General features: G+C 36.2%; 1 protein-coding gene across 2 annotated transcripts in view; it reads right to left on the bottom strand.

The window, feature by feature from the left end:
* Positions 1–21,993, bottom strand: part of LOC123555237 (sentrin-specific protease 2-like) — a 28,732-nt gene that overhangs the window by 2,401 nt on the left and 4,338 nt on the right. The window contains exons 1-12 of one of the 2 annotated variants that reach the window (XM_053548669.1): positions 16,089–16,214; positions 15,471–15,560; positions 15,176–15,229; positions 11,189–11,316; positions 6,194–6,325; positions 5,747–5,806; positions 5,319–5,410; positions 4,983–5,103; positions 3,416–3,524; positions 1,854–1,912; positions 1,376–1,495; positions 122–181 (exon numbers count right to left, since the gene is read on the bottom strand). In XM_053548669.1, the coding sequence (XP_053404644.1) occupies positions 122–181; positions 1,376–1,495; positions 1,854–1,912; positions 3,416–3,524; positions 4,983–5,103; positions 5,319–5,410; positions 5,747–5,806; positions 6,194–6,325; positions 11,189–11,316; positions 15,176–15,229; positions 15,471–15,501 (966 nt within the window). In that variant the 5' untranslated portion in view covers positions 15,502–15,560; positions 16,089–16,214. Of the gene's footprint in view, positions 1–121; positions 182–1,375; positions 1,496–1,853; positions 1,913–3,415; positions 3,525–4,982; positions 5,104–5,318; positions 5,411–5,746; positions 5,807–6,193; positions 6,326–11,188; positions 11,317–15,174; positions 15,230–15,470; positions 15,561–16,088; positions 16,377–20,881; positions 20,975–21,625; positions 21,719–21,993 lie in introns of those variants that run through there. The other variant, XR_008371796.1, reaches the window with a different exon arrangement.

Below are 21,993 nucleotides of genomic sequence, written 5' to 3'. Positions count from 1 at the left end.
TAATTATATTTATATTATAAATTTTGAATATATTAAAGAGTTTTGAGATTTGTTAAAAAAAAAGGTACTATAGTTTGTTTAATTTTATCCGTTGAGTACTATAAGCATGCAAACCCATTACCTGGTCTTTGTCAATCCATGTGTAATTGTTACCAATACACTGTTTTTTGGAATGACATTTCTGAAAAAAATGGATAGAGAGTTGTGAATAACATTAAATTTCATAGCTATAAAGTTTCAGTGAAAAATACAGCAGTTATTCAACTATCAAATATGGCCTTATAGAAAAAAATCTGTATTGTATGTACTTGCAATACATACAGTGCCATAATTATTTGTACGAGTGCAATCATGCCATTCCTCTACCACTTATGTATTAATGCCAAGCTACTACCAGAAAAGAGGCATTATTATCAGTTAAACAATCAACTTAGATAAGACAGAATGTGACAAAATATTTTTCACCATGCCATTAACACAGTGTGTACCAAGCCAATATAACCTATTTACTATGACTTTTTTTGACAGACATGTACTTTCAGAATGTGAAAGGAACTGCTAAAAATGACTTATAGAGTATAAATAAAGTCTAATGGTGTTGTTTTAGACATTTTATTGACTTATTGTGAAGACAAATTTTAACTTAACCTGACAGTGAAATCAATATAATTCAGAATACTAATTCACAAGCAGGAGTATATGGAAGAAGGTTAAACTAGGAAATAAAACTAGAGCTACCAATGAAGGTGTATGAATGTACCCCCAGCATGCACGACACAGTACTTTGCAATTGGACGCACAAAACTGCATAATTATGTGGACTGTATGTATATAGACTGTATGTATATAATACAGTAACAAAAAAAAAGTCCCATAACTATGCAGAATATTTATCTAAAAGAACGTAACATGCACATGCACAACTAGGTTGGTACTGATCACTTGTGTGAAGTTTCAATAAATTATGTGCAAGGTTTGGAAGATTAGTGTTATATAGTATGTTAAGAAGAAAAAAAGTCCCATAACTATGCAATTTTTGTTGTTGAAAGAACTTAACATGCCCCAGGCACAACTAATGTTGTTACTGATGACTTGTGTGAAGTTTCTTTAAATTGTGTCTAGGGCATGACCAGAGATAGTGCGCACAAGATTGTGTCTATGTATAAAGTATAGTAACAAAAAAACAAAGTCCCGTAACTCTGCAATTTCTTTTGGAAAGAAACTAACATGCCAAATGCACAACTACTGTTGTTACTGATCACAAGATTGTGTCTACAGACAGACAGACTGCCAGACCTGAAACCAGTATACACCCCCTTTCAACTTTGTTGCGTTGGGGGGGGAGGGGGGGGGGAACAATAAAACATGAACTTACCCAGTAATTATATCTACATAGTGTGCAGGAAAATGTGTCTCCATCACCAAGGGAGTTTATATCTTCTTCAACACAATATGGCTTAAAATGATATGACTTACCACAGGTATCACACTGAAGCTGAAATTATAATTTAACTGTATGCGTTATACACAAATATTCAAAGAAATTGCATAACACAACATTGAACAGAAAAGTTTCATTAAATTGTGTCAATACAATTTTCAAACCATATTTTAGATATTAAACATATCATTGACTATATGACTGAATGGGCATAAGTTGTGCAGTGGTTCTGACATTTGCTTCGCAAAGAAAAGGGTCTGGGTTAAATCGGTGGTCAGGCAGTTTTTGGGCTTGTTTGTATGTAACAAAACTGATGCCGCAGATGAAGTTGCAAATAGTTACCAGTACCAGTTATTAAAAGAGTGTAGGCTATATCTTACTTTGGTTCTATCAATAATTATGTCAGAAATACCTTTTGATCTTGCTCCTCAAAATTCATCCCACATTTCGGGCAGCAATCTGTGATGTACACTGCAGTGAATAAATACATGTGTCTATATTTCATTTCCACTATCATAACTACTATAACATGCAAAATAGTGGAAGCCATGGATGTTCCGCTATGTTGCCTTGACATCATATCATAAACAGTGTGTGGCAGTCAGTGAGGAAATCACAGCTTGTGCATATTGCATAGTCAATCAGGACACCCTATTCAATAATTTGACTGGAAGAATAGGTAACTATTTCTATTGGGACTAGTGATTTTAAAGAATCCACTAGATCCCTATTGATGGATGTATTTTTGGTACAAACACTAGAAAATGAAATAACAGGAAAATAATTACAAAATGAGGTCATCTTATGAAAGGGTGTTATCTGAATGATTTCTATAAACATGTCTTGAATTCCAACTGTACCACTATAATCAGACCCTTTTCAAGAGCAAATCAATTGTTATATCTTAAAAAACAAGAGCTGTCTCCATAGGATGACACATGCCCCCAATGGCACTTTGAATGAATAGTTATGGCCTATGTTAGAGTTTAGGACCTTTGACCTACGGACCTGGGTCTTGCGCGCGACACGTCCTCTTACTGTGGTACACATTCATGCCCAATAATTTTAAAATCCATGCATGAATGACAAAGATATGGACCGGACACGCCCATCAATGCACTATCATGAAATATGACCTTTAACGTCTAAGTGTGACCTTGACCTTTGAGCTACGGACCTGGGTCTTGCGCGCGACACGTCATCTTACTGTGGTACACATTCATGCCAAATTATTTGAAAATCCATCCATGGATGACAAAGATATGGACCGGACATGCCCATCAATGCACTATCATGAAATATGACCTTTAACGTCTAAGTGTGACCTTGACCTTTGAGCTACGGACCTGGGTCTTGCACGCGACACGTCATCTTACTGTGGTACACATTCATGCCAAGTTATTTGAAAATCCATCCATGGATGACAAAGATATGGACCGGACACGAATGCACTATCATGAAAAATGACCGTTTAACGTCTAAGTGTGACCTTGACCTTTGAGCTACGGACCTGGGTCTTGTGCATGACACGTCGTCTTACTGTTGTACACATGCATGCCAAGTTATTTGAAAATCCATCCATGGATGACAAAGATATGGACCGGACACGAATGCACTATCATGAAAAATGACCTTTAACGTCTAAGTGTGACCTTGATCTTTGAGCTACGGACCTGGGTCTTGTGCGCGACATGTCATCTTACTGTGGTACACATTCATGCCAAGTTATTTGAAAATCCATCCATCGATGACAAAGATATGGACCGGACACAAAAATTGCGGACAGACTGACAGACCGACCGACGGTTCAAAAATTATATGCCTCCCTCTGGGGGCATAAAAAAATTAAATGCTCTTTGTCATCTGCATATGTTATATCAACGTTTTAGTCTGTTGCCTGAAATTGATAACAGATATAAACTATGCAATTTATAAAAATTATATCCTTTTGGTAAGCATAGCAGTAATATGTACCTTCAAACAGCATCATTTTTTTCCCAATTTTCAACCTCATGTCTTTAAGGGTTTCAAATGTTATCCTTGTGAGGTCACCAAATTCACCATGCAAATGCTTTTCTGCAAACTGATAACTGTGTGTCAAATGTAATTCTTGTTATGTAAATTTCCATGCAGGATTTTCTTTGGTTGTTTGGAACCAATACTTATATCTAAAGAAGTTTTTTGATTTAAATTTCTGCATATTGTAGGACTTATAAAACTGATTCAACATTTACAAATAACCAGCGTGAAATGAAAAAGAACTACAATTACTTTCATTTTCAAATATAAAAAAATTGTTAAATACTGTAAGTAAATCAGTATCCTACATATACAGTTGAAATGTATATAGATCTATATATGTTGAATGTGCAAATATTCCTTTAAAAGGTGAAAGTATTCATGTAAAAGAAAATATTTTAAATTATTTCAAAAACAAACAAGAGCTGTCTCCATAGGATGACACATGCCCCCTATGGCACTTTGAATGAATAGTAATGGCCGATGTTAGAGTTTAGGACCTTTGACCTACGGAGCTGGGTCTTGCGCGCGACACGTCGTCTTACTGTGTCACACATTCATGCGTAGTTATTTTAAAATCCATGCATGAATGACAAAGATATGGACCGGACACGCCCATCAATGCACTATCATGAAAAATGACCTTTAACGTCTAAGTGTGACCTTGACCTTTGAGCTACGGACCTGGGTCTTACGCGTGACACGTCGTCTTACTGTGGTACACATTCATGCCAAGTTATTTGAAAATCCATCCATCGATGACAAAGATATGGACCTGACACGCCCATCAATGCACTATCCTTTAATGTCCAAGTGTGACCTTGACCTTTGAGCTACAGACCTGGGTCTTGCGCGCGACACGTCGTCTTACTGTGGTACACATTCATGCCAAGTTATTTGAAAATCCATCCATCGATGACAAAGATATGGACCGGACACGCCCATCAATGCACTATCCTTTAATGTCTAAGTGTGACCTTGACCTTTGAGCTATGGACCTGGGTCTTGCGCACGACACGTCGTCTTACTGTGGTACACATTCATGCCAAGTTATTTGAAAATCCATCCATCGATGACAAAGATATGGACCGGACATGCCCATCAATGCACTATCATTTAATGTCTAAGTGTGACCTTGACCTTTGAGCTACGGACCTGGGTCTTGCGCGCGACACGTCGTCTTACTGTGGTACACATTCATGCCAAGTTATTTGAAAATCCATCCATCGATGACAAAGATATGGACCGGACACGCCCATCAATGCACTATCCTTTAATGTCTAAGTGTGACCTTGACCTTTGAGCTACGGACCTGGGTCTTGCGCGCGACATGTCGTCTTACTGTGGTACACATTCATGCCAAGTTATTTGAAAATCCATCCATCGATGACAAAGATATGGACCGGACACGAAAATTGCGGACAGACTGACAGACCGACAGACTGACAGACGGACAGACTGACAGACCGTTCAAAAACTATATGCCTCCCTTCGGGGGCATAAAAATATATAAATATCTTACAAGTAAACAGTAGACACCACAGTTGAAGGAATCTGTTTGTGAAGAATGGGGAAGTACATCAACACGCCATCTTCTAACCACGTCTGCTTCATTCTCCTGATTGCATTTTGCAATGAAACCGCTAGAAATAAATATATATAGAAATGTTTTTCAGCTTTTACTTGGTAAAAGCAATAAAATGATACATTTTGTATTTTATATTCATAATAACAAATAAAATACATGTACTGAGAAGTCATAGAATATGGCTAATCTATGATCTCAATGCTTTACATATTACAGTACGAGTCGATTCCTAACTGCTGACAATCGTTTAAATCATGTTGTTACTCTTACCACATAGATGATTTGATAAAAGCCATTTCAATATCTTCCGCTCCTTCTACAGGGTTGTAGAAGTATACAATTTCCTTCTGTAAATCCAGTACCTGTAAATATACGATTTTCCTGAGCAACCAAGTGTTTTCCTAAAATATTTATTCTCTTCATTTGTACAGGTTAACACTTGAAAAAGTTTAACTATTGTCTGCAACGCAAGCATTTACCTAACTGTTTATAACTTTATAGCATAGCTGACAAATGTGATATTGTTGAATCAGCATTTTTAAATTCTTCACTGACATTCACATGCTTCAGATTGTGACAATGAATCATACAAAATGCTGTGTCTACAATGCTACATAAAAAGAATGTAATTAGGTACATTACATACAAACGAATGTATTGTGAAATACATTTTATCCAACATCCAACATAAAACTCACCACAAGTGTCCAATGTGAAGCTCTGATGTAGGCTCCAACAACAAGTTTGTAGTCACTTAACTGTAAAAAAAATATGCTTGATTTTCTTTTGCCTGAATGTTTGGAGTACATATCTGTACTCTCATTAATACCGTAATTCTTAATTATCGGACTTATAGGTTACGAGTATTACTATATGTATAATATATATAAGAGAAAAAAGTTACATTTTTATAAATTGGGAGTTTTGCTTAAAAGTTAAAATGAGAACACTTTTCTGCTTGTAAAGACCACTTTGATATATAAGATTAACCATTTGATACATGCATATGTCTAAATGCATTTCCTAAATATGAATTAAATAAAAACATTACTTATTTTATTTTCATATGAAGAACAATTTGAATAAGGATTCTTGATTGATTATACTGTTTTACTATTATAATTCATATATGTCAAAGACTTTACCTTGTGGGAAGTCCTGCTACTAAAGGTTTTATTCATTATTTGCCCTACAGTTGAGCTGACAAGGAACATACATTTCCCTCCACCAGACTCTTCCAGCTCAACAGTGAGGATCTTAAGGTAGGTGTCAATAACCTAAATAAAGAATAATACATTTACCAAATCAGACATTCTTTTTTTTATTTTATTTTCAAAATACTAGGCTAAATTTTGATGCCCAAAGTGGCATCCTTGTCCATAGATTTTGCCCCTAGGTCCAAAACAAGGTCAAGGTCAAACTGAGGTCAGGTGATGTTTGAAGATGAGGGAGGGTCACAGTTTTCATCTGTATTAGTGTCAATGTATTCTTGTAAGGGGTATTGATACTACACGAAAATGTCCCATTTGGTTAACCAAGAGATGGCCTATATAAAGCAACCTAAGTCCAAAATGAGGTCAAGGTCAAACTGAGGTCAACTGATGTTTGAAGTTGAGGAATAGTCACAGGTTACATCTGCATTAGTATCAAGTCATTCTAGTAATGGGTATTTATGCTAGATGAACCTTGTACGGACGGACAAATGGACGGACTGACGGACAGGACAATCACTATATGCCTCCCGCATCAGTAGATGCTGGGTGCATTAAAAAAATGTATCATTGGACTTACATTTATTGTAAGACATTGTTAATATATTCACACACAATGAGCAACATGAAACAAGTACAGTAAACAGGGATCGAATTTAACTTTTTTTTCCACTAGCAATTTTTTGCTAGTGCCATTTTTTTCCACTAGCAAAATGGTTAGTTCCACTAGCAATTATTTAGAGGTTGTTTGCTCACTAAAGTTTATAACCTAAAGTGATATTTTTTGTTGTTTTATGTACAGCTCTGCTGTTGTGTTTACTGACTGACTTAAAAGTAAACTATGAAAACCTTTAATGTTTTTATTTATTCATACAAACTTATCCACTGTCTGACTATTACATGAAAATTTCTAACAATAAAGCCACAAGGTACCAGTGTAACGTTTTTACTTATATTGTCATCATTTGACTTTGTGGTTTGAGCGGTACGAACCAAAGTACTCGTCGTCGAAACGGCCGATGTTGCTTTAGGTTCTTTGGGGTCACTCCCCTTGCTTTCACTGTCATTGTCAACCTCCACGGGCCTTTTTCTCCCGAAGAAACTACCGTAGATACCCGTGTATAATGCGCACCCGTGTATAATGCGCACCCCCGATCTTAGTCCAAAATCCTGGGAAAAAAAAAAAAAAAAAAAAAAAAAAAAAAAATTTTGGTCAATTTTGAGGTGGATGGAAAACGAAAGTAGAGTTTACATCGACACCGGTAATAAATTTTATCTCCACGGCGGAGAGCAGCATCGGTCTCACGGTACTATCGATTTTTGTTTTCTCGAAAATAAAACCAGTAAATTATTGTTATATTTGTTGTTTTACCTTTTTTAATTCACTATTTTGAATAAATAAATAGCAGCTAATTCAATATTTCGGAATGGTATCTTTCAAAATGACATGAGCTTCTCAATTTAAACTGATAACAAAAGGTGTGATAGTGTTTTTGTCACGATCATAAAGCCAGTAATTACCGGCAATCAACGTGTCACCTCGTGTCAATTATGTTGTTCACAGTTTGATCTCGGTTAAAGATAATTCTCGATCTTTAATTAGTAACATAATTTTTGTGATTTATAAACATTTCTTTCGTCAAAATACTTTTAAATTTATATGAAATTAATTTTGTTTGAAAGAAAAATAAACAATTCGATCTTTTACGGAACGTAACGGCAATCTTAGATTTTAGCGGAGACAGTAAGCGCGGGGAGTAGTTTCCCTTTACCAAAATGGCGAACATCGGTAACAAACTTGTTTTGAAGTTGGAAAATTGTCTATACCTGTGTATTATGCGCACCCACGATTCGGGGGTGGTCCCGGGGGTCAAAAAACTGCGCATTATACATGGGTATCTACGGTAGTTATTTTATTCATTTTCCATCCATGTTGCGAACCGCGGGAGCAAATCGTAAACAAATATCGTATAGACGCTTACTTAAATATCCGATAATTAAGGTAGCAAGGTACACTTAGATGTGAAAATTTTGGGCACGGACGGTCTTACATGTAGCGAGTCGCAATATTGCACTTCCCCTATGAGCAAAATTTGGGTGGCTATTTTATAAATTGCGTGCATGTTTTGTGCTTTTAATTAATGGCAAGATCAGGATTCTCATACAAGAATAAAGAAAGTTATCGAAGCGAAAGGTTTACATCATCCATGAAAAAAAGCGTGCCAAAATCATCAATTTTGCACCTTTTGAACAGTCTACGATGATCCCGCTGCAAGAACACTGTCCAATTTTATTGCATTTCTTAATTTAATAGTCCTTACTGAACGTCAGGACATAAACGGAATGGGGGCCCATCCAGCTCGTTTTTTCGGAAAATAACGAAAATGTTCCCGAGTATCAATCAACAAGCACAGAACCCTTCCATGAATTGAATTTTTCCGCGAAATGGTGTCTCATTGATCATACAAAGCTACCAGCAGTTAGTTTTCCAACTGACATCAGAATTTTACATGTATCGGCTGTATAAATTTTCTAAAGAATTAATAATCATTATGTCTCACCGTAAGTTACAGACATCCAAAATCACGATGATCTCTGTATAACAAATATTGACGTGGGCCAAAATTCGAAAGTGTACCCTGCTACCTTAAGATTTTTCAGTTAATGAACAAAAGAGGGTTTTACTTGTTCTGAACTTTTATAATGTCTTTCGCCAATTCAACCAAATAAAAATGTTTTCAATAGCATGAAAAGAAGTCTGTATGAGAGACTCTAAACTTGCCCACCCCTAATGCACAAATTTAGCCAAAATTTACAAATCGTCGCTACGAGACAAAGAACGTACAATACATCCGTTTTTACCATTTTCTGACATGATTTAACGTATTTTGTCATTAGGAATGATATTAGGGCAATTCTGCACCATTTTACGAAAATAAAATGTCTCCACCCCTTATTTTCTTATTTCATGGGGTCCCCACCGTCCGACCATCCCCCTGATTGACGAACTGCATAGCTGGTGGGCCAGATATGCGCTGTGTGGGTTAATAATGATAAAAATGATGTTTTTACTGTACCAGAACCTTGTTATTGGAGCTAGAATCCAAACAAATCGTATCCGTGTATATTGACTTTTATGCTTTTATGTGTCCTCACCGTAACATTTTTGAGCTGCTGTGCCTACAGGTAGCGTTTTAAGTGCCCAGAAAGTTTAGAATATCGAAGAAGAGGTTCTAAACTATTTGAAACCGCACAAATTTAAGAGTTCTTTCAAAATTTAATTTTGGCAGATTTTCCTTAAGGTAGCAAGGTACACTTAGATGCGAAACTTTTGGGCACGGACGGTCTTACATGTAGCGAGTCGCAATATTGCACTTCCCCTATGAGCAAAATTTGGGTGGCTATTTTATAAATTGCGTGCATGTTTTGTGCTTTTAATTAATGGCAAGATCAGGATTCTCATACAAGAATAAAGAAAGTTATCGAAGCGAAAGGTTTACATCATCCATGAAAAAAAGCGTGCCAAAATCATCAATTTTGCACCTTTTGAACAGTCTACGATGATCCCGCTGCAAGAACACTGTCCAATTTTATTGCATTTCTTAATTTAATAGTCCTTACTGAACGTCAGGACATAAACGGAATGGGGGCCCATCCAGCTCGTTTTTTCGGAAAATAACGAAAATGTTCCCGAGTATCAATCAACAAGCACAGAACCCTTCCGTGAATTGAATTTTTCCGCGAAATGGTGTCTCATTGATCATACAAAGCTACCAGCAGTTAGTTTTCCAACTGACATCAGAATTTTACATGTATCGGCTGTATAAATTTTCTAAAGAATTAATAATCATTATCTCTCACCGTAATTTACAGACATCCAAAATCACGATGATCTCTTTATAACAAATATTGACGGGGGCCAAAGTTCGAAAGTGTACCCTGCTACCTAATTACATTTGTATAAAACGACAAGCATCTACAATCGGTAACGTGGTTATCAGTAAAATTACCCTAAAGTAGTTTTAAAAAGCACAAAGGACAGTTTGAGCGAATGCGTTGATTTTCGGACGCGGTCGCAAAAATTTTCGAGTGCCATTATTTCCTACTCGCATTTTTTGATCCTTACTCGAATTTCGCGAGTTAGCGACCGTTAAATTCGATCCCTGAGTAAAGACTGTCTTGGTGACCCCCTGTTTTCAGCAACCATCTGTCTACAGTGGCTGCTTTAATTTCCTCCTACAGAATTTTGAATTGAAATCGGCTTGTTTGTAGCGACTACTTGTCTGATGTGTACAGTGACCATGATTTCCCCCCCAAAATGGTATTTTGGACCTTTATAAGACCATATACCGAAGGACAACCAGAAACAATAGTTGGTCTTTTTGCTGTATTTTGTGGTCATTGCTGTGCAAACTATCATCATTACAGTTGCAAACAATAATGTTTTTGTGCAAACTAACCTTTTAAAATTTGCATTTGTCATTGCAGATGTCAAGTATCAGTCTGATTACCAACCAGCAGGTGTAATTAATTGTGGCATAATTACAATTTTAAGCTATATTTTGAACTGTAGAAACTGGATTTATAGAAAGTATTAAGGATACAATCAAAACATTTGTTACAAACCTACAATGTTTGGATTGTTTGGGCTCAGTGCTAGTTTCAGCAGTAATTAAGTCATCACAGCAACCAGTACATCTTTCAAGCATAGCCCAACCTACCTTTTTGACTGGATTAGTATACATGTATGTGAAAGCAGGAATAATAATATGCTATTAGACTTCTCCGCCAGAGCATGTCCAACTTTAAGACCTTTCATAGCTACATTGTATATAATGCTTCACTGTCTCTAGTGACCTTCTTGAAGTACTCTAAAGATTGGTCATTGTTGACAGACTTTATTATATTGTCCGAATATATGTAACTTACATTGTCAGTCAACCATTCTCTGTTTTTCAGGGATCTGATATCAGTGTCAGTCACACAAACATCATACACCTTGGCAACCGGAATGTTGAAGTTCTGTGGTAGAGCCCACAGCCGTCTAACCTTTTCTCCTGATGTAAACAAAACTATATGTGCAAGCAAAACAAGCATGTTTGAAATTATAAACAAGCAAATTCGATGAATTGGTATCCCCTGCCGAAAGGGTTTGTGGTGAGGAATGGCAAAAAAATATATCCGGCAAAAAGTTAAGTATGTTAATAAGAAGCAAATAATTTCATTAGTCAAAATCAATTTAACAGAAAACAAATGTTTAACAAGAGCTCGTCGAACATGAAATGCCCCCCTTGATGCATTTAGTAATTGCACAAGGAACAAATTATATGCTCACTTATGCATGTGGTTCAAATTTGAAGGCTGCAGCTTGAAAAATGTGAAAGTAGGTCACTAGGTCAAAATCAAGGTCAATTTTTATTTCGGAACACAAAACTATGCAAGTGATCCAAATTTGAAGCCTGTACCTTCAGAAATGTGAAAGTAGGTCACTAGGTCAATCTCAAGATCAAAGTTAATTTCAGTACACAAAACTATGCTTGTAGTTCAAATTTGAAGGCTGTAGCTTGAGAAATGTGAAAGTAGGTCACTAGGTCAAAATCAAGGTCAAATTTTATTTTGGAACAAAAAACTATGCATGTGGTCCAAATTTGAAGTCTGTACCTTCAAAAATGTGAAAGTAGGTCACTAGGTCAATAACAAGGTCAAAGTTTGTTTCAGTACACAAACCTATGCATGTGGTCCAAATTTGAAGGCTGTAGCTAAAGAAATGTGAAAGTAGGTCACTAGGTCAAGATCAAGGTCAACGCATGTCAAGGTTCATCTTGCCACTCAAAACTATCCAAATTTGAATGATATCAGTTATGGACATGAATATTCTAAGTTTTTCCCTATATAAGTCTATATGAACCATGTGACCCCTGAGGTGGGGCCTATTTGACCCTAGAGGGATAATTTGAACAACCTTGGTAGAGAACCACTAGATGATGCTACATTACAAATTATCAAAGCCATAGTCTTTGTGGTTTGGACAAGAAGATTTTCAAAGTTTTTCCCTATATAAGTCTATGTAAACCATGTGACCCCCAGGGCGGGGCCATATTTGACCCTTGGGGAAAAATTTGAACAATCTTAGTAGAGGACCACTAGATGATGTCATATACAAAATATCAAAGCCCTAGGCCCTGTGGTTTTGGACAAGAGGTTTTTCAAATTTTTTTCCTATATAAGTCTATATAAACCATGTGACCCCCAGGATGGGGCCATATTTGACCCCAGGGAAATATTCTGAACAATCTTGGTAGAGGACCACTAGATTTTGCTACATACCCAATATCAAAGCCCTAGGCCCTATGGTTTTGGACAAGAAGATCAGAAACTGTTTAACTGTTCCTGGCCAATGCGACCTTGGCCTTTGACCTAATGACCTCAAAATCAATAGGGGTCATCTGCTGGTCATGGCCAACCTAACTATCAATTTTCCTGAAACTAGGCCCAAGCGTTCTAGAGTTATTGCTCGGAAAACATTTAACTGTTCCTGTTCACTGTGACCTTGACCTTTGACATACTGACCTCAAAATCAATAGGGGTCATCTGCTGGTCATGACCAACCTGCCTATCAACTTTCGTGACCCTAGGCTGAAGCGTTCTTGAGTTATCATCCGGAAACCGTTTAATTGTTCAGGGTCACTGTGACCTTGACCTTTAACATACTGACCTCAAAATCAATAGGGGTCATCTGCTGGTCATGACCAACCTCCCTATCAACTTTCATGATCCTAGGCCCAAGCGTTCTTAAGTTATCATCCGGAAACCGTTTTACTATTCAGGGTCACTGTGACCTTGACCTTTGACATACAGACCTCAAAATCAATAGGGGTCATCTGCTGGTGATGACCAACCTCCCTATCAACTTTCATGATCCTAGGCCCAAGCGTTCTTGAGTTAACATCCGGAAACGGATTGGTCTACATTCCGACCGACCGACAGACTGACCGACCGACCAACCGACCGACCGACCTACCGACCGACATCTGCAAAACAATATACCCCTCCTTCTTCAAAGGGGGGCATAATAAAAGAGTACATAATAAATGTATGATACTTTGATCCTTACTAAAGAATTTATTTTGAATGGGATATGCTTACTGTAATAAGCTTAGCTTTTAAAATTAAATGCAGTTAAATGAAATGTGAGCTTGAAGTTTAACTGGAACGAAATATTGTCTTTGAGTGGTTTGGCAGCAGGTGTTGCTGTTTAACATGTACATTTGAACTTAAAAGAACAGATGTTCTGAAGAGAACACAGGTAAGATATCTTTAACATGGCTGAGGACAAGGTTTGTGCAGTCACAACTTAATATATTTATTTTTTAGGGGGTGGGGGTGCGGGGGAACAGGAGAGGAAACAAAATTTCACACGTTGATTATAAATATTGATGGAAAATTAAAAATAAAAAAAAAAAGGTTAAAAGGGTGAAGTTGGGGGGGGGGGGGGGGGGGGAGCAGAGGATGCATGATCAGTGGTGGGCATAACTGGGTGGAGGAGTGAGGTGGGGGAATGGTACAACTTGCATGTTGATAAATAATCATGGAAGGTTTGAAAAAAATCTAAAGTAAGAAATGAAATGTTGTTTTTTTTGAAGGGGTGGGGTGGGGGGGATTGGGAGGGGGAGGGAGTGTGACCAAGGCAAGCGGGTGACCAGGTGTGGGTGCGCAACTTCACATGTTTATAATAAATGTTCACAGAAAAGAATGAAAGAAATTTAATGAAATTCTGCCAAACGGTAAATTTGTTATGTACAAATATGTGGATTTTTAGAAAATTAAAGGGCAATAATTCTGAAGTTACAAAAGAAACCCGTTCGAAATTGTGTGTGCACAACCACATTATAGTGCTCTAAATTCTGTTAAAGTTTCATAGTTCAAGGTCAAATATATCAAAAGTTATGATGCAGAAATTGCCATATCTATAGTACCCTATATAGTTCACACTGGAAACTTCTAAGGGCCATAACTCTGGCGTTACTTGGGCAATCTGTCTGAAACTTGATGGGCCCCATAACCTCATAGTGGTGAACATGTATATAAAGTTTGTTTAAACAAATTTAAATAAGGATTTTTTTTTTTTTTGGGGGGGGTGTCAGGGGATAGGGAGGGGTGTGATCAAGGTAAGGGGGTGACCAGGTGTGGGTACACAACTTCACATGTTTACAATAAATTTTCATGGAAAAGAATGAAAGAAATTTAATGAAATTCTACCAAATGGTATGTTTGTTATGTACAAATATGTGGATTTTTATACAATTAAAGGGCAATAACTCTTAATTTACAAATAAATCCGAACGAAATTGTGTGTACACAACCACATTATGGTGATCTAAATTCTGTTTAAGTTTCATAGTTCTAGGTCAAATATATCAAAAATTATGATGCAGAAATTGCCATATTTATAGTACTCTATATAGTTAACACTAGAAATTTCTAAGAGCCATAACTCTGGTGTTACTTGGGCAATCTGACTGAAACTTGACGGGCCGCAAGAACTCATAGTGGTGAACATGTGTATGAAGTTTTAAATAAATATTCCCAACCATTTCCTAGATATGGCTCCGGACGGAAAGATGGACGGAAGGACGGACAACGCCAAAACTATATCCCTCCGACTTTCGTCGGGGGATAATAAATGTCATTTAATCTTTTATGATAAAATAATGATACTCAGTTTAAATGATAACTACTTTTAAACTTATTTCTTGAAACTGATATTACACAAAGCTGCCATCATACTAGACCAGTGTTTAGTATCAAAAAAAAAAAATATAAATAAACAACAGATTTCAAACAAGCAAGTGTTTTTATTTATGGATTTTAGAAGTCACAGCCAAATACTTATGAACTCTTACTTGACACACTTACCTTCTTCATCTCTACAATGCTCTAAATTCGATTGTAGGCCATCTGTTAAGTCACCTAGAAGTAACAAAATTTCAAGTTCATGACTTTTCTCACTTTCTAAGGGTACTTATATGTAACATATCAACTCATATTTATATATGCAACAACTCAACAGTTAACATTGACATAAATAGTATTTCTTCATCAGTGTTTTTTTTTGTTGATCTATATAATGCTCTGAAACAGCTCTTCCACATTTAGCAATGCTTTATATTTTTCTTAATATATTTAACTGGTTGATAGACATCACACTTACTGGAGAAGCATTCAAATTGATCTGTCTCCATTTGATGATAACTTCCGTCAACTTCACCATCAACTTCAACATTTACAATGTCAGCTTTATCTGTGCAACATAAAGGTTTATAAAGTTAAAGCAAGAAAATCCTTAATATCCGACAAAGCTCTTCTCAAGAGCTACGTATATTCACTATGTAAAGGATTCATCAGAATGGTCTTGAGCATTTAATTTCTCTGTCCAAAGAATATTTGAAATGGCTTCACAGTTACTATGGAAACAAGTAGAAAATATTGTGTAGCCTGATTTGTTGTAAAACATATTTTCTTACATATCTGAGGTTTAGTAATACATGTTCCAAAACAGGCATATCAAACGTTACATGGACAAGCAGACAGACACATGGACATGTTAAGCACAACATAACATGTCCTACTTTTTAATGACATGATAGCTAAAAAAAATATAGTATTTACACTACACTAAATATAATGACAAAGAAATAGTGTTTCTACTGTAGTCATTTTCGCAATGCAAGCTGTATTACTTTCTATCTTGTTTAGCCTATCAAGCAAGTTAGTCTAGAAATACACTGTGCCTCTGTAAAAAGAAACCCTAATTGCAATAAAAACAAACCTTATTTTCTCTTTGTAACATTTCCTTTTAAACCTTTCCTTAATAACAAACTTTTCCTCAGCCTCCTTTTTGTAAGTCTTTTTGGTAAGGACAATAATGGCACATGTGAAGTTCTTACTCTGTTTGTTGTTGTTAACACTTCTTGGATCAAATTGTTTGTACGTTTTTGAATAATTTTCAGCATTTCATTGTCCGTAATATTATATGTCATGTTTATCAGTTTTTTCAATGGTTCCCTTGCCATAACTTGATGTTTCCGGTTATTTTTCTCTACTTCATCTTCATTTCCTGTAAAGAAACAAGAACTAAAATGTGTCTGAAATGGTACAGTTGTCAAAAATAAGGGGCATTAATTCAAATGTTTGCAGTCTTGAGAGGGAATCGTCTCAACAAACATTTTATGAAAAGGAATCATTATTATAGGTCATATATTTCTTGTGCTATGAGCATCAGAAACTAAAAATCTTCTATTCTGGCTATTTCAGGGGACATAACTCTGTTACAAGCGCTACGATTCTCAAACTTAGTGCCAAGTGTGCAAGGTCACATCATGATAAAGACTCAAGGAAGGTTTCATGAATTCACTTCTAATTCTTTTTTGAGCTATGCACATCATTAGGTGAAAATGTGCATTTTTTACTATCTCAGTGGTCATAAATTTAACAAGAGGACCATGATGGTCCTGAATCGCTCACCTCTTCCCACATGACCCAGTTTTGAGTATGACGTCGTTTTTTCTATTATTTGACATAGTGACCTAGTTTCTGAGCTCATGTGACCCAGTTTTGAACCTGACCTAGATATTATCAAAATAAAAATTCTGACCAATTTTCATGAAGATCCATTGAAAAATATGGTCTCTAGAGAGGTCACAAGGTTTTTCTATTATTTGACCTATTGACCTAGTTTTCGAAGGTACGTGACCCTGTTTTGAACTTTACCTAGATATCATCAAGGTGAACATTCTCACTAATTTTCATGAAGATCTCATGAAAAATATGGCCTCTAGAGAGGTCACAAGGTTTTTCTATTTTTATACCTACTGGCCTAGTTTTTGAACGCACGTGACCCAGTTTCGAAATTGACCTAGATATCATCAAGGTGAACATTCAGATCAATTTTCATCAAGATCCATTGAAAAATATGGCCTTTAGAGAGGTCAAAATATTTTAATAATTTTAGACCTACTGACCTAGTTTTTGACCGCAGTTGACCCAGTTTCAAACTTGAACTAGATATCATCAAGATGAATATTCAGACCAACTTTCATACAGATCCCATGAAAAGTATGGCCTCTAGAGAGGTCACAAGGTTTTTTTTATTATTTGACCTACTGACCTAGTTTTTTATGGCACAGGACCCAGTTTCGAACTTGACCTAGATATCATCAATGGTGAACATTCTGACCAATTTTTATGGAGATCCATTCACAAGTATGGCCTCTAGAGAGGTCACAAGGTTTTTCTATTTTTAGACCTACTGACCTAGTTTTTGACCGCACATGACCCTGTTTCGAACTTGACCTAGATATCATCAAGATGAACATTCAGACCAATTTTCATACAGATCCCATGAAAAATATGGCCTTTAGAGAGGTCACAAGGTTTTTCTATTATTTGACCTACTGACCTAGATTTTGATGGCATGTGACCCACTTTCGAACTTGACCTAGATATCATCAAGACGAACATTCAGACCAACTTTCATACAGATCCCATGAAAAATATGGCCTCTAGAGAGGTCACAAGGTTTTTCTATTATTTGACCTACTGACCTAGTTTTTGAAGGCACGTGACCCACTTTCGAACTTGACCTAGATATCATCAAGGTGAACATTCTGACCAATTTTCATGAAGATCTCATGAAATATATGGCCTCTAGAGAGGTCATAAGGTTTTTCTATTTTTAGACCTACTGACCTAGTTTTTGACCGCACGTGACCCAGTTTCGAACTTGACCTAGATATCATCAAGATGAATATTCAGACCAACTTTCATACAGATCCCATGAAAAATATGGCCTCTAGAGAGGTCACAAGGTTTTTCTGTTATTTGACCTACTGACCTAGTTTTTGATGGCATGTGACCCAGTTTCGAACTTGACCTAGATATCATCAAGGTGAACGTTCTGACCAATTTTCATTAAGATCTTGTGAAATATATGGCCTCTAGAGAGGTCACAAGGTTTTTCTATTTTTAGACCTACTGACCTAGTTTTTGAAGGTATGTGACCAAGTTTCGAACTTGGCCTAGATATCATCAAAGTGAACATTCTGACCAATTTTCATGAAGATCTGGTGAAATATATGGCCTCTAGAGAGGTCACAAGGTTTTTCTATTTTTAGACCTACTGACCTAGTTTTTGAAGGCACGTGACCCAGTTTCGAACTTGACCTAGATATCATCAAGATGAACATTCTGACCAACTTTCATAAAGATCCCATGAAAAATGTGACCTCTAGTGTGGTTTACGGACGGACGCACGGACGGACGACGGACACCGCACGATCACAAAAGCTCACCTTGTCACTTTGTGACAGGTGAGCTAAAAATATGACATGGAGTCTGTCAAAGAATAGGAGGAGCACAAGTTCATATCATAATAAAGACTCAATTTATATGAAATACTTTTTTATTTAGGTGCGCAAAGTCAAAATGTGAATTTTTATCTATTTACGTGGCAATAACTCTGAAAATAAGATGAAAAATAGGAGGTGCCCAAGTTCATAGCATGATCACGACTCACGCAAGGTATAATAAACTTATATAAAATACTTTTTGAGTGAGGCGTGTCGTTAACTTCAGACTGATGACAAGAGAAAGGACTTCTAAAGTTTCGCCTACTGGTGGCAATGGCAGAGTTCTATATGGAATTCAATACTTCGAACAATTTTTAAAGAAAACCCTGTAAAGAACATCCCTATGAAGTTTCATAAAAATTGGTCGTATGGTTTAGGAGGAGATGTTCAAATGAAAGTGTGGATAGAAGGGTGACAGACAGTGAGTGCCTTGGGTTCAGGTGAGCTAAAAAGGTATAATAGGACATATTTATAGTGACAACAAAGGGAAGTAAACTAGGTATAATGATAATGACAAGAAAACAGTAAATTAAATCTTGGAAACAATATTATAGTTGGAGCTAATTAATAATCTTACTTGATGTAATTATGCTAGCCATGTGGCAGCCATTTTGTTTTGATCAAAATTCATGTCTGAAATAAACTGGATATGATATATATCCTGTCTCCATGTGACACTGACCATTAGAAAAGCTAGGAACTCATAGGAGGCATGATAAATACATACATTCAGTTACAATACTGACAATGTTTAATAACGTATACAATGAGAGGTTACATATAAAGGTAAACAAGAGCTGTCGGATGACAGCGCGCTCGACTATTCGAAGAATTGATTGAAGAATGGGGTCAAAATATTTCCATAGATTTTCAGACAAAAGAAAAAAATGGATTAAACAAAAATTTTTCCTGTATTTGTGGATTTGCACTAAGTGGCAATGTGTGACCATGATGGCAAATATGTTATTAAGTTATATGTTAGGCAAACACAGACTTGTATGAAAAGTTTAACTAATTTCCAAGTCCAAAAAGGGTCATAATTCAGTCAAAATAGTTGACAGAGTTGTGTACACTTGCCTACAGATGGAAATCATGTTGATATACTAGTGTTAACAGTTTCAAAGCCACAGTTCAAATATTTTGACAAAAATGTCAAAGTCCAAAAAGGGCCATAATTCAGCCAAAATAGTTGTCAAGAGTTATGTACTCTTGCCTGCAAATGGAAATCATAATGATAAACAAGTGTTTAAAGTTTAAAAGCCATATGTCAAATAGTCTTGACAAAACATGGACATATATGAAAACAGAACCAATTTCCAAGTTCAAAAAGGGCCATAATTCAGCCAAAAAAGATGACAGAGTTATGTACTCTTGCCTATTGATAGAGACTATAATACTGAACAAGATATAAAAGTTTCAAAGCCATATGTCAAACACTTTACACAAAATATAAACTGGTACGAAAAACTTAACCAAGACTTCTAAGTCAGAAGTGGTCATAATTCAGCCAAAATGCTTGATGGAGTTATGTACTCTTGCCTACAACTGGATATGGTGATGGTAAACAAGTGTTGAAAGTTTCAAAGCTTTATCTCAAAAGACTTTGTCAAAATGTAGACTGGTACGAAAAACTTAACCAAGATTTCTAAGTAAAAAAGGGGCAATAATTCAACCAAAATGCTTGATGGAGTTATGTACTCTTGCCTACAACTGGACATGATGATGGTAAACAAGTGTTGAAAGTTTCAAAGCTTTATCTCAAAAGACTTTGCCAAAATATGAACTGGTATGAAAAACTTAACCAAGATTTCTAAGTCAAAAGGGGCCATAATTCAGTCAAAATGCTTGACAGAGTTATATACTCTTGCCTATAACTGGACATGGTGATGGTAAACAAGTGTTGAAAGTTTCAAAGCTTTATCTCAAAAGACTTTGTCAAAATGTGGACTGGTACGAAAAACTTAACCAGGGTGTGACGCCGACGCCGACGCCAACGCCGTGGTGAGTAGGATAGCTCTACTTATTCTTCGAATAGTCGAGCTAAAAATTAAACAGCAAGCATATGTGACAGCAGGATCGATAATAGTGAAATGAATGAAAACTTAAGACTCCTGGCCTGTAGCAGTTCTTTTTAGACCAGACAACCACCATTTTGGATACTTTCTTTTAAAAAAGTTATTTTGGGAGTTTTAGGGGAAAAATATTATGTATAAACCTTGGATTGCTTCTTCAGTTACATTCGTTTCTTTGACTTCTTTTTCACATTCATCCGCCATATCTGGTTTACTTTCTGTAACTTCTTCAAATTCTTTAAAAAGAAAAATTATAAATATCAATGACTTGTCTTGTTCCTTCATATTTGAGTCAGCAAAACAAAAGAATGACAACATCATAAAAGTTAATGCTGAAAGCAGTAAGCATTTTCATAAAACATTAAGGTCATGATCCTAGGGATAGAGATGGGAAAATATAATTACATTTGTTTATTACTCTTGTAATGAAGATGTTATATCTTTTGGTAAACACTTTCTGTGGTACAAATAATTAGCCATTAGTCAGTTCACACCTTGTTGTACGTACCACAGTTAAATCATAATCCATTTAAATTTATAAGTAAACATTAGCTGATTTTAAGATAAGCACATGTTTCACACAACTGCCTAATCATCTAAATAGTAAGCGAATCTTCAAATACTATTTCCTCACTATAAATATACCTTAAAAGAGTAAGAAGGCTTATTTTGGGTTATTCAAGGGCCTTAATTCTGAGTTGCATCGAGCAATTTGGGTAATTGATGAATTCTGCCTGGGAATAATGGTAAAAAAGATGTTGTCCAAGTCTGCTGAAGACCAGATGAGGAATGTCCACGTAGAGTGCGGACAAGATTTTTGGCGGACAGAAAGAGGGTGAAGGCAAAAATAATGTCTCCTTTATGGGAGACGTAATTATAAAAATAACCTGTGTTTGCCTCTTTAGTTCCATTGATCTCGACTTCTTCTCCTGATGTCTCACATTCATTATCTGCATCTCTATCAGTAACGTCTTCAAAGTCTTTGAAAGAAAAATGGTAAATATCAATCACTTGTCTTGTTGCTTCATCCTTGATTTGGCAAAAAAAAACACGACAACATCATAACAGTTAATGCTTTAATCAGTAAGGATTTTCATAAAACATTAAAGTCCGAATCAAATGGAAAGAGATGGGAAAATATAACTATATCTGTTTGTTACTCTTGTAGTGATGCTGAATACCTTGCAATGAATATAGTCTATCAGGTATAAGCAATCAAATCTGAAAGGTGATCTGAAGAAGCCCTAAAAATACA

The sequence above is a fragment of the Mercenaria mercenaria genome, chromosome 7 (genome assembly GCF_021730395.1).
Source record: "Mercenaria mercenaria strain notata chromosome 7, MADL_Memer_1, whole genome shotgun sequence".
Lineage (NCBI taxonomy): Eukaryota > Metazoa > Mollusca > Bivalvia > Venerida > Veneridae > Mercenaria > Mercenaria mercenaria.
The sequence above is the reverse complement of the archived record's forward strand: the minus strand, read 5'-3'. Positions and strand labels throughout refer to the sequence as shown.